General features: G+C 39.9%; 2 protein-coding genes across 7 annotated transcripts in view; one reads left to right on the top strand and one right to left on the bottom strand.

The window, feature by feature from the left end:
- Window positions 1-814: 814 nt before the first annotated feature.
- LOC109972971 (leucine-rich repeat and fibronectin type-III domain-containing protein 2-like) overlaps window positions 815-16,810 on the top strand; it is a 269,768-nt gene continuing 253,772 nt past the window's right edge. For all 6 annotated transcript variants that reach the window (XM_020622241.1, XM_020622240.1, XM_020622234.1 and 3 more), the window contains exon 1: window positions 815-1,662. The gene's annotated coding sequence lies outside the window, so the exon portion shown is untranslated. The remainder of the gene's footprint in view (window positions 1,663-16,810) is intronic.
- On the bottom strand, window positions 15,565-16,259 carry LOC109972972 (general transcription factor II-I repeat domain-containing protein 2-like). The gene is made up of 2 exons (XM_020622242.1): window positions 16,158-16,259; window positions 15,565-15,987 (listed from the first exon to the last, which is right to left on the bottom strand). The coding sequence occupies exons 1-2, from the start codon at window positions 16,219-16,221 to the stop codon at window positions 15,572-15,574; spliced, it is 480 nt and encodes a 159-aa protein (XP_020477898.1). The 5' UTR covers window positions 16,222-16,259; the 3' UTR covers window positions 15,565-15,571.

Genomic DNA, 16,810 nt, shown 5'->3' with positions numbered 1-16,810 from the left:
TTGCTATTATTATTATTATTTACTATTATTATGCCTTGCATAAGGATATGTACATACATATTGAGAACCCCTGTACCAGAGTCAAATTACTCATGTGTCCAATAAAGCTGATTCTGATTCTGTGCTTCATTTTTTTTTTCAAAGAGAAGTAATTTTGATGTTTTGTATCAGTTTGGTAATACGTATCCTCAATCAACTTTTTTTTTAAATGGTGAAGCAGAATTCAAAGATCTGTTACCAAAAATAATTATAAACATTTTACCCTAATGTTGGCATATTTCTTTTGAAACACTGGCTAATTTTACTCTGACTATAGGATAATTTGGGGGGGCTTTTTCATCCAAAAGGAAGCCACCTGCACAGTAGGTCAATAGACATTGTTTTAATGGCTCATAAGTAAAACATGTTGGAGAAACGAATCATTTAACATAAGAATTTAAAGTAAAAGAAGGCTACTCATTATGCAGAGTTGTCCCTGTATATTCTATTACTGTTAGGCAGTTGACACTATCATTTTTACAAACGAATCTCTTTCAATGGTGTGTAAAGTTTGACTGAAAGGCACCTATTATATAGCCGAAAAGGGGGGGGTTACTTTCCACCACCACGAAACACTGATGTGACCATCTGTTCTAAAGTCACATCCTAGCATACAGTTCAGTTGAGTACCCACTTGTTTCGTTAATTCCTGATTTATTCCTTATCGAGGTTGAATGCCCCTTACTGTGAAATGTTCCAACAAGAAAAGGGAATCCGTCTGATTTTTGAAGGTCGGACAGAATGCAACCAGCAGTTTGGAGACTGAACAAAGCTTCTATAGCTTCCTGCAGCGGGGAAACAACGCACAAGAGTGCGATTTTGACAGACGATATAAGACCAAAGTAGCCTGACAGGCTACTCTGTTTCTGTGAGCACGGACTAATCCGTGGTCGGTCATTAATCTCCCGCAGACAACATGGTAATCGCTGCGGACCATGTCTAAGTGGCTCTTCAAGCATAATCATTGGTACCAACTCGCCCCAGTCTGTTTGCGTAAAGGCGCTATAGTTCTGACTGACCTGCCTTCTCCCGGTGGGCTTTGTGAGACTTCATGGTATTTGTGCCGTCTAGGCTTAATCTGCCGCTAGCGCATTCACCTCGCAGCTTTACATCTGCTTGCTCTCTTTTGGACAATCAAATAACTCGAATTACTGGGAGAAAACAAAGTTTATTTTGGTTGTACAGTTTTCCTCTTTTTTTTACTTTCATGTTGGAGCGCTTAGGGGGAAAACACAACGACATAGTGTTTTCACTGACAAGTATCGGGGTACCGCAGGGAGAAAATGCCAGTTCGATGTAGCACCACTCTCTAAAAACCCGCCTTGAAATATGAGCCCACACACCAGTGACCCTGTTATTTTTGCTTGAAAGGAAAACTACAAAATATGCTGTGAAGATAATCGTCGCGTCAAAAGCGCAGGTTTCCAGAGCACAGGGGAAATTTGTCAAGGAGACAGAGGAACGCGAGAGAAGAAGCGATATGTGTCTGGGTAGACAACTGGTTTTGCAGTTTATCTCCTGGAATTAGTGGGTGAAGGGGAAGGGAGCGGCTATAGCCTGGAACCAGGGAAACGGAGACAGAGCCTGCGGTAGCACACACTGAATACTCGTCCATCTCTGAAGGTAAGAAATAACCTCAACTGTGTGATGCACTCTTCAGTGTCGATTTACAGTGAGGAGTCTATTTTGCTTTTACATCAGTAGCCTGTGTGATGTGGTTACAGCTCATTTTCAAATCGTTTTGCAGCAAACTAGTGCGCCGATTTGAATAACATGCTAAATACCGTTTGCGGTTACCACCAACGTCTCACAAGCTCTGTATTACTTAGGGCAGTGTGTTTTGGGGCTGGAAGAAGGTTCACACTCTTAGCCAATTACATATGTTTAGAGAAAGAAGATGGAAATCTGTTCAGAGCAGTGGAGCTACCTACTTGCGTTTGTTGTTTTCATTTATTCATTTTTTTGAAATTAAGTATGATGTGTGGGGAAAGGTTGCACTGAAATCAAGAAAACTGAAAGGCAGGATAGCTGTGCGCGGACGCATACTAATCCTGAGTGTGTATAAAAAAGCACGCGTTTTGTAGGTCTGCCAGTGTGTGTGTGTGTGTGAGAGAGAGAGAGAGATAAAGGACGGGAAGGAGAGATCAGTCTACTCTAAACCCCTTTTAAGTTGCACAACGGACCGTTGTGTGTGGGCGTGTTTTACATAGAGGCTTTTCATATGTCCCCCGTGTGCTGATAATTTTTATTAGACTAGCAGTCATTCATGTCCTGAGAAAGTATTGGTTTCTATGTGTCTGGTTAAGACATTGATGGCCGCCATGAATCACTGTGGGCAGCAGTGTAATGCCAGCACACACTGGAATCACCACCCTCTTGTATTACAAGTGGTAGCATAGCACTGTCGGGATCCCAACAAGAAATCCGAGTGCGCTCGTCAGTGAGGACCGTTCAGCACCGTGGAAAGCGCAAGGCTAAGGCTGCAGTTGGAGGCGACGCTTCACTCCAACGATGGGGCTTCGATCGACATCTCAGTGGTTGTTAGGCTGCTAAAAATCACATTGGGGACGATTTGAGTGTCGAGGCACCCCTCAACAAAGCTCCGTGGTTTACTTAAGAGATTTAACAGTGTTTTATTGGCTTGGTCACTGACATTTATTTCCCCCGAGCTCATTATCTCTGGATAGACCAAAAATAGATCTTCTCGCAGAAGAATAACAGACTTTAATTTTAATAATAAAAAAAAAATCTGCTATTCCTGGAAATGTATTTCCTTAATTAAACAGTAGGTATTTCATAAGCTTTTAACAGTCAAAGCCTCAGCTAATCTGTTTCGTCAAGACTTGCTTGCTGAATCCGGATTGGGAGGCTACATCACATTTTCTAACAGAAACCCACCCACTTCGAACCAGTGAGAAGAGCAGAGGGAGACATAAATACAGAAACCTCCCATGTGAACCAACCAAAACTACTCTAACTTTGAATGAATGAAATGTCTTCACGAAGACCCCATGGAAACCTGAATAAAAATAAATATTCAAGGCTTTTTAAACTGAAGATTTAGTCATAACATATTTCCACATGAGGTTCAGAGGTCTTTTAGCACTGTTCTTCAGGTGGGGAAGAAGTTACTTTATCAGTATCTTCTGTGACTCTGGAGGAGATTAAAGCTGGACAAAAAGCTCTAGTGATGTCATCAGGGTCGTGATTATGTCATCAGGTTTATTTCAGATTGTGCTTCAAGACCATTTTCAGCACGAAGCTTGCCTTGACAAAAGGAGTGTGGAGTTTGAAATATATCCAGTAGAGTGCTATAATAGTAAGTCCAAAAACTCTGAACTGAGTTTGCTTTTTTGCTCTCTGATTCTCTTCCATTTGAGAATAAAGGCTACTTTGTTCTTTCAGTGTTGCAGAAATTTTCATGTATTCTGCACAATATCTGTTTCTGTGGACAATCCTGTCTCACCAGTCTGTGGACAGTTCTCTGAACCTTATTGTTTTGTTCTCATTCTGACATACACCATCAACTGTGAGACAGGTGTAAACAGGTGTGTACCATTCCTAATTGTATCCAGTATATTAAATTAAGCACAGGTTTATTCTAATCAAGCTGTAGAAGCATCTTAATGACTGTTGATTGGAGTGTAGGACCCTCCAGAGATCATTTACAAGTGTCATAAAAAGGTCAGAATACTTATGTAAATGGGATATGTCTTAGTAAATTAACAAAACCCTCTGTCTGTTTTCACTTTGTCATTCTGAAGCATTGCATGTAGACAGGGCAAAAAGAAATCCATTTAATTAAGGATGAGACTGAAACATGACAATGTGGAAAACCTGCAGGTCAAACTTTCTATACTGATGGTATAAAAGTAAAGATCTCAGGCTTCGACTTGTGTTTTCCACATCTAAGTCCCCCAGTTTTACACACGTCCAATACCAAATCACTGAATTGCAGTATTTAAACTGTAATGTGAATTTTGTCACATGATTTTCACATTGTCATTTGGTACTTCATATTATTTATATAAAAATATTTATTGCAGTGCTTTAGGCTTTTTGGATGTTGGCTGGAAGTCTAATAAAAGTTTAGACAATAGTTTCTATTTTAGTTTGTTTGCCTTCCAATGTGGTTTATTGTCTCTTAAAACTGTAATTGTGATATTCTATCCAGAGAACAACATGAACAGTTATAATTCCAATTGGTATTCATTGTTATTCAGGTCTTTCGTTTCTCTTCACTAACAGTCTCAGCACAGCTGCCAACAGTGCTCTCTATGCTGATACCACTAGCAGTTATTTTCTGTCAATGGTTGATGCCAGAATGATGCTTGAGGGTTAATGCCTTCTGTCGAGACTGCTCAGTGAAATTGATAGGCCTGCTCTGACAGATGAGATAACTTGCAAATGCAATTTATGTGTTTGGCAGATGGATGCTGAGGATGCACTCAGAAGTAGGCCAGTTTTACCTTGGGGAGAAGCTCAACATGCACAGAAGGCTCCTAGAGTTGAGAATGTTAGAAAATTCTTGTTTTGCAAGAGAAATTATGAGAGAGAGGTGGGAGGAATGGGACTAGGACTGTTTCTTTAAACTCCACACAAAGATAATAGAAAGGGGGCAATTCCTGTTCAGTTCTGGCTTGCATGAAATAGCTTGGAATGGAAGGCAACTGAATTTCAAAAATTAAGTGGAAACTAGAGAAATGCATTTCCTGTTGTAAATGCGTGTGGATGCTAATATGCTAAAAGATCGTCCTGTAAATGCCTGAAATCAATTGCTGAAACAGCTGAAAGATGACAAGAAATGGCTGAAGTTCTTTGTTGAAATAGTTGAGAAGAAATGGCTGAAGTTCTTTTTTGAATAATCTGAAGGATGAGATGCAATAAAGTAGGAACGGCATTGAAGAGCTGAACATTTTGATACTTGAATGGCTCTTCTAGCTGAAGGGGGGCATGTCCCAATTAGTGTTGCTTTCGTCAACAAAAATTATGACTAAATATCATCATCAACGAACCTTTATCGCGTGACGAAAACGAGACAAGACGCAACGAAAATGTGACGATGACTATAACTAAATGTATAATGTAATATACATTTAATGTAATATACACCTGCAGACGCAGGTGACATCACTTCCTTAAGTCCCACTCGCGGCATTATTTAGAAGACGACAACAAACAAAGTTAAGTCTGACACAAAGAAAGGGACCAATGGCCGGCCAGCCGGAGTTCGTCATTTGGAGAAAAAGAAGAAACGATATTTGGAAAAAATTTCATTACATAGAAGTGAAAAAGAAAACAATGTGTTGTGGGAAAAGATGGGGAGAAATGTGGCCACAAAATGTGTGTTGGATGTATTCTTGAGTCTATAACGTAACAATAATATAATAAGATAACCTTGTTTGAAATGGGTTTGGCTAAAAGAAAATTTTCATTTCGTCTATACTGCTAGGTACTTATACTATATTGACTGGGTTAAATAGAATTGCATTACTAAAAAGAGGCTAAAATACAATTTTCATTGACTAAAACTAGACTAGACTAAAAAGAGTATGAACGTGACTAAAACTAATAAAAACTAAAATGACAGCTTCACACAAAGACTAGATTAAAACTAAAATTAAAACAGGCCACCAAAAACAACTCTAGTCCCAATTGCACTGCATTTTATTGAAAGATCAACCTGAAAATGCCTGAAATCAATTGCTGAAACAGCTGAAAGATGAGAAGAAAAGGCTGAAGTACTTTGTTGAATAATTTGAAGGATGAGATGCAATAAAATAGGAATGGCCTTGAAGAGCTAAACATTTTGATAACCTGAATGGCTTTTCTAGCTGAAGGTATGTTGAACTTATTTAGATGTGAAAATAGTCCAATAGGACCCCACAAAGTAGGTAAAACAAGTAGGTGTGAGTGTGTGTGTGTGTGTGTGTTGGGGGGGGGACAGAGAGAGAGGGAGAGAGAGGAATTAAGTAGGGGCATGTCCCAATTGCGCTGCATTTTATGGACCACCACATGGCACTCCAAGACTGTGTCATTGACTCAGCACTTTGAGCTCCCAAAAAAGTTGAGTACAAGCAGGGCTGTCCTTGAAGTGTTGAACAGATAAAGACCTCAATGGCCTGTATAGCTGAAAGTATGCTGGACTTATAAAGTGCCAAAAAAAGGGTGGAAGATCCCAGAATACTACTACTAATAATAATAACTAGAGAAATGCATTTTCTGAAGAAAATGCGTATGGATGCTGAGTACTGAAAGATTGCCCTGAAAATGCTGAACATTTTGACACCTGAATGGTTTTGCTAGCCAAAAGTATGCTGAAGTAGAATTTTCCCAGTCACTTGAATGGGGCAAGATTTTCAAAATAAAGCAAAATATTTCAAAAGTATGAAGCTTACAAAACATCTGAATAGAAGCATGAATGTCCTTGAAGAGTTCAACATTTTGATACCTGAAATAGCTGAAAGTATGCTGAAGTTAGATTTCCCCATTCATTTGAATGGTACAAAAGTTTCAAAATAAAGCTGAATATTTCAAAATATGAAGTTCAGAAAACTTCTGAAGAAAAGCATGAATGTCCTTGAGGAGCTGAACATTTTGATAGCTGAAAGTGTGCTGAAGTAGAATTTTCCCATTTATTTGAATGGGGCAAGATTTTCAAAATAAAGCTAAATATTTATAAATAAAGCTAAGTATGAAGTTTAGAAAACTTCTGAATAGAAGCATGCATATCCTTGACGAGCTGAACATTTTGATACCTGAAATAGCTGAAACTTTGCTGAAGTAAAATTTTCCCATTCATTTGAAATGGGCAAAAAATTGCTGAAAAACACTAAATAGTTTAAAAAGTATAAACGTTATAAAAAAGAAAAGTACAGGAATGTCCTTAAAGAGCTGAACATGTTGATATCTGAATGGTTAAAAGTATGCTGAAGAAATTAAGTGCCAAAAACCAGACGGAAGAAACCAGAATAATAATAATTAAAGAAAAGGATAACATAGTGTGGATGCATCCACACAAATCACTTGGGATTTAGCCTAAAACTCTCTGGTGTCTCTGCACAACTCTCACCATTGCAACTGCTGCGTGAGGGAAAACTAGAGCTTGTTTCTTTTCCAGAAAACTCTCCTTTACGACTCCATTAAATCACTTGGTGGGTGCACTGAAAAACACAACAGATAAATCCAGAACAAGCTAGGAGAAGCCAACATGTAAGCAGATGGATGTTTGATCTGTTGAAAAATAATGAATGTATAGTATATTTCTTACAAATGGAGAACAGCTGCAGGGCATTTCCATGTAACGCTTCACCTCAAATTGTCACACATTAGAGAGAGACACTTCCCAAATGAATGTTCTCTTCTGTTGTCACTGAGTTGGTCTCCTGTTTGCATTCATGTCTGGTGACTACTGCCCAGCTATTGGAGTACAGCATATGTGCAGGGTGAAGCTGTCACTTCAGGCATCAGCTGCTTGAGTGAAACCCCAGGACTGAGAGGAATGGGCTAGATACTCAAAAGCTGTAGCACTAGAAGCTTCTTTATTCCCCCCCCCCTTTTCTGACACAAGAGAGAAGAATACAACACATTCCCCCCAAATTGGATATCAATCTGAGAATTCTTTAGATAACAGTGCTGCTATGTATTCATAGCCTATAAAAAGAGAAGTAATAGTTGAATGTTGTGAAAAGTTGGTTTCTTTCCTCTACTGGTAAGATTTGTTATGCAGAATTAATACAAGTTTGACCTCATCAGAATGAGCTACAAGCCAGGATAGAACAACTAACAGCAGCCTGCAAGTACAATCCCATAAGGCTGTTATCAGCAGGGTCGGTAAGCATAACAATGAGCCCTGTTTTATTTGGTTGTTGCACCGTGAGGTCTTTTGCTTTCTCAGACTTTGGGGGTACTCAATCTGAATTTTTTTTAAAGGGCGTCTTTGATTGTTTAAACATTGTGTTAAATTTAGATATTGCTGGATTGTCAAACCATGGGGACTAACCATATTTAGTTATGTTAACAGTATGTCAGTGTTGGTCTATCCACCCCTTTTGGTTCAGACTAAATGATCTCTTTCTGGATTTACAGTATTTGATACTGGGTATATTTGTCCATGGTGCCCAAAGAATGCTGCTAATGACCTTGAAGATCATTTGACCTTTCTACTGCAAATTGGTGTGCTAACGTGATATTCTTCCTCTTTCAGCTGCTCACAATACAGCACTGCAGTCCATACGCAGTATGCGATCTGACATGATTTTTGCATTGGGCACCCTTGGTGATGGGATAATATAGGGTCACCAGTTAAACTAACCTGCATGTCTTTAGACTGTGGGCGGAAGCCAGAGTCCCTGGAGAAAACCCACACAGGTGTTAACATGCTAAACTAAATCAGCAAACATCGGAATTAGCTTATTGGCCATGTGTGTTGAACACATGAGTAATTTGGTTCCATTACAGTGTCTCTGTTATGTACAGTGTTCTTCCATAGGCAACAAGATAAGAGTGAGAGAACAAAAGTGTGCAATAGGAAAATAAAACTACATAGAAATACTCTGTTTACACAGTTTATGTTGTTTTTCAGATATATTTACAGGCATTGCCCTGAGGGTTGTTGTTCTGTTATACAGTCATGGGTTTACTGTTCATCAAAGTGATGGCCCGGGGAAGACACTGTCCTTGTGTCTGGTTGTTTTGGTGTACAGTGACCTGTAGCACCCAGTGACGTGCGGTGAGGTTGATAGCTGGTGAGGCACTAACCCTTTTACAGTCAGATTTACAAATACAAATGAACCGTTAACAAATTGTCTGTTAACAGACAATGTGTTATGTATTATATCTCATATCAGCATTCTTCACACAAACGTGACCCATATTTAAAATTTGAGGTTAAAATTTATTCCAGTTGAGCTTATTTCTAACTAGAAATAATAAAAGTTTATGGTCTTACCTTTACTTGTACATGAAATTCATTTGTCAGCTGGTATGTATTACAAACCCTTTTACCGTTCAAATCCAATATTAAAACAAATGTTTTCAATAAAGAAGATCCTTCTGGACAAAAATCTCCAGACTGTCAAAAATGTTTTGATTGAAAGTCCAGATTTGCGAATTTTCTCATCTTGGAAATGTAATCTTCCATTTTGATAAGGTGGATTGTAAAGGAAATATAAACAAACACGAAGAAGATTGTAGGTAGTGCACGAATCTGTGGGCTCACTAGCGCCCTCTGCCATGAGGCAGGCATACTGTTTGCCTCACCGAGTAACTTTTTTACTGGGTTTTATGGTTAATCTGCGAGCCTAAACACATTACAGAACTACATTTTATACATTATCCAGATTATGGCAAGGCAGAGCGTATAATCAGAGTGTTTGAAAGCATTTTATTTGCGATATATAGAGGGACAGCGACACACTATTTGCATCACATACAGTTTGTGAGGATTACACGATCCACCGAGAGGCACAGCAAAGTGCTGCCTCATCGCACATCTCCTCCAGGTATTTGAACAGGACATACGGAAATTCTGCTATTCTTTATTGAAAAAAATTCCTTCAACATCGGATTTGAACAGCAAAAGGGCCTACAACACACACCAGCCGACAAATATTAACATTTATTATATTTTATGGTTAACTTTTTTTCTTTTCAAGATTGACAGGGGAGGCTCTGCCTCACCTGCCTCCCCCGACCGCACGTCACTGGTAGCACCGTCTAGAGGGGAGGAGTTCAGACAGTTTGTGTCCACGGTGTGAGGGGTCTGCAGAAATCTTTTTTTTTTTTGACCCATGAGGTGTACAGGTCCTCCATGGAGGGCAGGCTGGCACCCATGATTCTTTCTGCACTCCTGACTGTCTACTGGAGTATGCTCCTGTCTGGTTTGGTTCAGCAACCAAACCAGACAGTGATGAATTAGCAAAGAATGGACTCGATGATTTTTCTGTAGAACTGTATCCACAGCTGCTGGTACAGGAAGTACATCCTCTGCTGTGCCTTCTGGTGATGATGCTGATGTTAGATGTCCACTTCAGGTCCTGGGAGATGGTGGAGCCCAGGAACTTGAAGGACTCTACTGTTGATACTGTGCTGAGTATGGTGAGGGGGGTGGGAGGCTTCTAGTAAAGTCCACTGTTTTGAGCATGTTCAGCTCCAGGGTGTTGCACAGAAGTTGTATCTACTACACAGATTCAATGATGACATTAATATTATGATGAGGGTTTTAAAATCTATTCTGGATTTTACAGGGAGCCAGTGGAAAGAAGCTAATATGGGAGAAATATGATCTCTATTACTAGTTCCTGTCAGGACTCTGGCTGCAACATTTTGGATTAACTGGAGGCTTTTTATGGAATTATTTGGACATCCTGATAGAGTTACAGTAGTGCAACCAGGAAGTAACAGGTGCATGGACCAGTTTTTCAGCATCACTTTGAGACAGGATGTTCCTGATTTTGACAATATTGCACAGGTGAAAGAAGACAGTTCTAGAGACTTGGTTCATGTGTGATTTAAAGGACATATCCTGGTCAAAAATGACTCCAAGGTTCCTCACAGCAGTACTGGAGGCCAGAGTAACTATATGGTTAGATAGGAAAGGTCCCAAGTACAATAACTTCGGCTTTGTCAGAGTTTAGAAGTACACATTCTTGTGCAAGTGGTCACATAACTGCTTTGCAGCAGTTTTTTCAAGGATTTTAGAAATAATGGGGAGATTAGATATTGGTCTATAATTAGCCAGAACACCTGGGTCATGAGTAGGCTTTTTGAGTAGAGGTTTAATTACAGCAACCTTAAAAGCCTGTAGAACATAACCTGTTAATAGAGAGAGGTTGATCAGATCTAATATGGACATGTTGATTAGTGGTAAAACGTCTTTGAGCAGCCTGGTCTGGATGGGGGCTAAGAGACATGTTGATGATTTAGATGAAGCAATTGTTGAGGTCAACTCAGATCTATGTGAGAGAAGCAGTCAAACTATAAAAAGAAGCAGCTTTATTAGCCAGGTGTGTTGGAAGATGTGAAATTTGGCTCTGGTACAGTGGCTCTCAATGTGTATATACATGTCCTTCCTTATGTAGGGCAGCAATGGGCAAGTAAACAATATAAGGCTGAGAGAACAGAAAGGAGAAGTAATGTGCAAACAAGCAAAAGGAATGTGCACAGGAATGGGAAATAAAATTAGTCAGATCTAATATGGACATGTTGATTAGTGGTAAAACGTCTTTGAGCAGCCTGGTCTGGATGGGGGCTAAGAGACATGTTGATGATTTAGATGAAGCAATTGTTGAGGTCAACTCAGATCTATGTGAGAGAAGCAGTCAAACTATAAAAAGAAGCAGCTTTATTAGCCAGGTGTGTTGGAAGATGTGAAATTTGGCTCTGGTACAGTGGCTCTCAATGTGTATATACATGTCCTTCCTTATGTAGGGCAGCAATGGGCAAGTAAACAATATAAGGCTGAGAGAACAGAAAGGAGAAGTAATGTGCAAACAAGCAAAAGGAATGTGCACAGGAATGGGAAATAAAATTAGGTACTTATAAATAGAGACCTGTAAATACATATATACAAATACATATATGTACAAGGTATATTTACAGGTATTGCACTGAGGGTTACTGACCAGTCATGCCATTGTGAGTTAAGTGTTAATCAGAGTGATGGCTTGGGGGAAGAAACTGTATTTGTGCCTGGTTGTGACTTGTAGCGCCATCCAGAGGGGAGGAGATTGAACTGATTGTGTCCAGGGTGTAAGGGGTCTGCAGAAATTTTCTCTGCCCTCCTTTTGACTCGTGAGGTGTACAGGTCCTCCATGGAGGGCAGGCTGGCAGCGATGATTCTTTCTGCAGTCCTGACTGTTCGCTGGAGTCTGTTCCTGTCCTGTTTGGTTGCTGAGACAAACCAGACAGTAATGGAACAGCACAGAACAGACTCGATGATTCCTCTGTAGAACTGTATCAGCAGCCCCTGGGGAAGGTTGAACTTCCTGATCTGGCACAGGAAGTACATCCTCTGCTGTGCCTTCTTGGTGATGGTCCTGATGTTGGATGTCCACTTGAAGGACTCTACTGGTGATACAGTGCTGGTGAGTATGTTAAGCTGTGCCTTCTTGGTGAGCTCTTCTTGAAGTCCACTGTCATTTTCACTGTTTTGAGCATGTTCAGCTCTAGGTTGTTGCATTGTCAGTATGACACACCGGAGTAACTTGATAAAATGTCAGTAAATACCTTTGCTTTATGCACACAAACTGTGATTAAGACACAAACTATGTGGATAGGTTTAGGAAAAAATTGACTTGTTTTAAAGGCCCACTCCATCAGACTTACAAACAGCTTCATTCACCAGGCTGTGACCATGCTGAACACTGTTCACTACCTCTCCCCTTCTGCCCCTGGACCATAACCAACCACAGAATATAAAAAGATTTAAAAAGACTACCCCTGCTGGTGCACAAACTTAGTACATTCCCCCCTTTTTGTTATATTACAGGTAAATCTGCTGCTGACTGTTGTGGAAACAAAAAAACTACCTCTGCTGTTTTACCGTCTGTTATGCTATATGTAAATCTGCTGCTGTTTTTTTTTTGTCGGGATATCTGCTGCTGTTGGTCATACTGTCCATGTATACCTCATATGCTATTTGCACCTCATCACCAATGCCCTGGTGATGCTGAACCACCTGACAATTTCCTGTTATTGTTTGCACTACTGTCACTGACTGTACATGGTTTTGAGTCACAGCTTATTGGCTGTACCATTTAGATTCATCCTAAATACGTCAATCCAGTTCTTTCTCTATTCTATTCTATTTTAGTTCCTAAATGTTATGGCACCCAATACTAGGTGAGAGAGAAACAGTATTTTGATTTTCTGTATGTCCTGCACATATGGTGAATTGACAATAAAATCCTTGAACCTAAGACACTCATGGATAAAAAAGCAATGTCACACACCAGACTCAAACAACTTTCTCCTGACAAGAAGTCCAATGTTTATTTGATCCACCCCAACCTGCTCCTAATGTGTATTTACTCCTCTCATGTACTATGACACCATAAACACATGAGCTGAACATTAAAATGCCACTGCTGACTGACCAATATGACTGTGGGGACATGGATAGGAGCAGCTACAACTGTGGAACTTAAGAACACTTGAAGTCAGTGGGAAAAGGTTTTCTCATGCAATAACCCTTGAACAAGCATGGACAACAGTGTGTCTGGCATGACTCAAACTCTTGTTACTGTCACAAATAAGCACATAAAACACATTAGGGAAAACTAATAGTGTGAGTCAGATCACAAAGACTAAATTCATCTCATTTCCTCCCTTTATGCATGTTTTCCTTTGTTTGATTTTTTTAATTCAATAGGCCTTCTGATTCAATAGCATTCTGATTTGGCTGTGACCCTGTTTTCTTCTCCCATATGTATTCTCTTTTGTTCTTGTTGTTGCACTTTTGAATACAGTGGCCACGTCATTTAATGGCAGGTTCATTCATCATAGTCAGCAGTCCCAGCCCACTTGAGCCACTGTATTTCAAAAATGTTAGATTTTAAAAGCCTAGTCTAGGCCTCTGCTGCTCATAGTGCATTTAGGAAATCTGATATAGAAAGCAGGCATGTGATGTTCAGTGTTAATACAGGACAAGTATATACACACTATTGGGTGTATGGCAGCTTTATTTATGAAGAGAGCACAATTTGTCTAAATATTGCATTATTTTCTTGAAACTGATACATTTTCTGTAAAGCTAAAAGTGAGGTTTGTAACAAGAATATTATTGAGCTGTCAGCTCCGGCCTTTCCTCCAGTGTACTGCTTTCCCCCATTATAGGTGAGTGTCTGACTTTCTGTTAGCAAAGGTGTAGTGTAATGTACCCACACCTATATTACAGGCTCTCAGGCTCCATGTTTCACAGGCTCTGGGGTGAAAGGTGATATTCCAGCATGCTAACTAGCAGTGATTAGCCCTGATACAAGACATTTTTTGGCAGTAACAGCACCAGTGGTGTCAGTGGTCTATTGTTCTATCTTTTTTTTTTTCTAGATTCAAACTGTTCCACAGCTCGTCTGTATAATTCCACCTCCAGGTTCACATACTAGGATTTTGTTCAGGAAATGGAGCTGCTGAACTGTAAGACCAGCTATTGTTTCGCATTTCATCCTCTGTCAGGACATTTTGCTTAAGAGTGTGGTGCTCTGCTGCAGCTGTAACCACACCTGGCTGAGACATCAGTGTGTACTGACACACCCAGGAATACACTTTTACACCACTGGAGCAAAGTGAGTAGTTTTTTTTTTTTATTGAAACAAAGTAACACATTAACAAAACAGTACCAAATATGGGAGACAAGACAACAGTTACATGACATTACAAAAGGATAAAGAGTGTTAAATAAGGTTGTAGTGTGTGAAGTGTGGGTATTTCCAACTTACGCAGTCTATGAAATGCCAGAAAGGGAAGAGGAGAGAAAATAAATAAATAACAAATTACTAGTGATAATAACAGTACTACTAATAAACTATTCTTGAGTGGATGCCATTTTCTCTAATGTGATGTATTCTGTCAGAAGGTTGGTCCAGTGGTTTATGTGTAGTGATTTTTTTGAAAGATTGTTTTCTTGGCAATAGTTAGAGAAATGAGGAGTGGGTTTTTGGATTTAATTGGTAGGTGGTCAACGTCTGTGATATTACCGAGTAAGCAAAGTGATGGAGAAGGAGGGAGTCTACAGCCCAAGATGGTGGAGAGTTTCTCTGTCACTGCTCTCCAGAGGGAATGAACTGGTTGGCAGGTCCAAGTAACGTGAAAATAATTGTCGGTGCAAACTAGAGTGCATTGTGAGCAGATGTCTGTGTCAGTGACAGCCATTTTGAACATTTTACTTTCTGTAATATGGGTCCTGTAAATGGTCTGGTATTGTATAAGTTCTAAGTTTGCATTGCTGGTCATAGAAAAGACGATATTGCAAATTTCTGTCCAGAATTCGGAGTTGAAGGGGAGAGTTAAATCATTTTCCCATTTGAGTTTTGGTAATGTCTGTATTTGATATGAGTTTATACAGCTTGGATATTATTTTCTTGGAGGATGTAATTTTCATAATTTCTTCAATTAATTTGGAAGGTTGTAGAGGGTTAATGGTTACACTAATCTTTGACTTAATTATGGATATTAGTTGATTGTACTGGAGGAACTGTTCTCTCTGAACTCTGTACTTCTGGATCAGGGTGGGGTGTTTTCTTGGTGCACTTTCTGATTGAAATGTGTTTATTATAAAGGTATTTAACATTTCACTCTTTGTACAAAGAACAGGAAGCAAATACAAAGCAAATGAATCATTCTTTAACAAAGTCCCCTGTAGAAAATGAATGTCCACTCCTGGCAATCTTCCTAATTATACATATTCCTAATGTTTGGGTACTGTTCTGGTGAGACATGTGTGTAGATGTCCTACAGTTTCAGTGACATTTAGCCACAAATTATGCCCATATGCATGTCCATATTAACAGCAAACAGCAGCAGTTTGACACTATTAGTGAGACACATGAAGCTGGTCTTTGGCTTTGGTTTTGTTAAGGTTCATTACACTGAAAGTCTGTTCACAAATGTAGGTGCTGCCAAACAGAGATAACATCACCTGTGCATGCTTCCTAATGTTTGGGTACCGTTCTGGTGAGACATGTGTGTAGAAGTCCAGTGACATGAATTTATTCCTCAGCTCTGAATCGCACTGAAACTTAATCAGCTCCATCTGAATGTGATCAGGGACACAGTCCACACTTGTGCTGAAGGGTTGGGAAAACAGCTCCATGTCACCTGAATTCTTCCTGAAGTCCTGAAAGCGCATTTCAAACTCCAGGTCTAGGTTGCTGACAAGTGTTGCATATTCAGACAGTTTCTGTTGTACCAGGTTTACCTCTCTCAGACTGGGGAAGTGAGCCAGGTTTCCTGAAAAGAAGTAAAAAGAAATTAATAATTATCAATGCAATAAATATTGCAATTTTCACTCACTAGTGATGTCATATTCCACATGTCATACAACTGACAGTTCTGTTCCTCCACATCACATGATCACATTACCATTAAAATTATGTATTTTGTGCAAGGCATTAACTCACCTGCTGACAGATGTCGACACAGTAGCTGCAGTTTTCTCTGAAAGGCCTTTATGTGGTCAAACATCTCCGTAATAATTAGCTGAGAGGCTGATCTGGGAGAAAGCTCTGGCCTGAGCGGGACACACTAGCTTTGCAGCCGTGGATGGTTAGCCCCACTTTCCTCCCAATCATGGCAGGCGCTCCATCTGTTCTTATCCCGGCCATTTTCTCCCACCTCAAACCATTCTTATCCAGGACTCTCTCAACCGCTGCAAACAAATCCTTTCTTTTAGTCGTGCCACGCAGTGTCTCAACTCCAGCAAGCTCCTCTGTTATTTCCATATTTTCACAGACACCCCGTATGAAAAACAAAAGCTGAGCTGAGTCCGAAATGTCCGTACTCTCATCACACGTTAATGAAAAGGCAACAAATTCAGCAGCCTTTGCTTTGAATTGCTCCTTAACGTCCCGGGCCATGTCCTTGATGCGATGAGTCACCGTATTCCGTGAGAGGCTGATCTGGGAGAAAGCTCTTGCCTGAGCGGGACACACTAGCTTTGCAGCCGTGGATAAGCATTCTTTAACAAAGTCCCCTGTAGAAAATGAACGTCCACTCCTGGCAATTAGAGCTGAAATCTCATAGCTGGCCTGTGTTGCGCTTTCCTGGGCTGACG

Source organism: Monopterus albus, unplaced genomic scaffold (assembly GCF_001952655.1).
Source record: "Monopterus albus unplaced genomic scaffold, M_albus_1.0 scaffold275.1, whole genome shotgun sequence".
NCBI classification, from domain to species: domain Eukaryota; kingdom Metazoa; phylum Chordata; class Actinopteri; order Synbranchiformes; family Synbranchidae; genus Monopterus; species Monopterus albus.
Note: the sequence above shows the minus strand (reverse complement) of the source record. Positions and strands in the feature narration are given on the sequence as shown.

Coding starts and splice junctions, on each gene's coding strand:
- LOC109972972 (XM_020622242.1), bottom strand. CDS start 16,221: ATGTTTGACCACATAAAGGCCTTTCAGAGAAAACTGCAGCTACTGTGT. Junction 15,988..16,157: donor GTGTCGACATCTGTCAGCAG/GTGAGTTAATGC, acceptor ACTTCTTTTCAG/GAAACCTGGCTCACTTCCCC.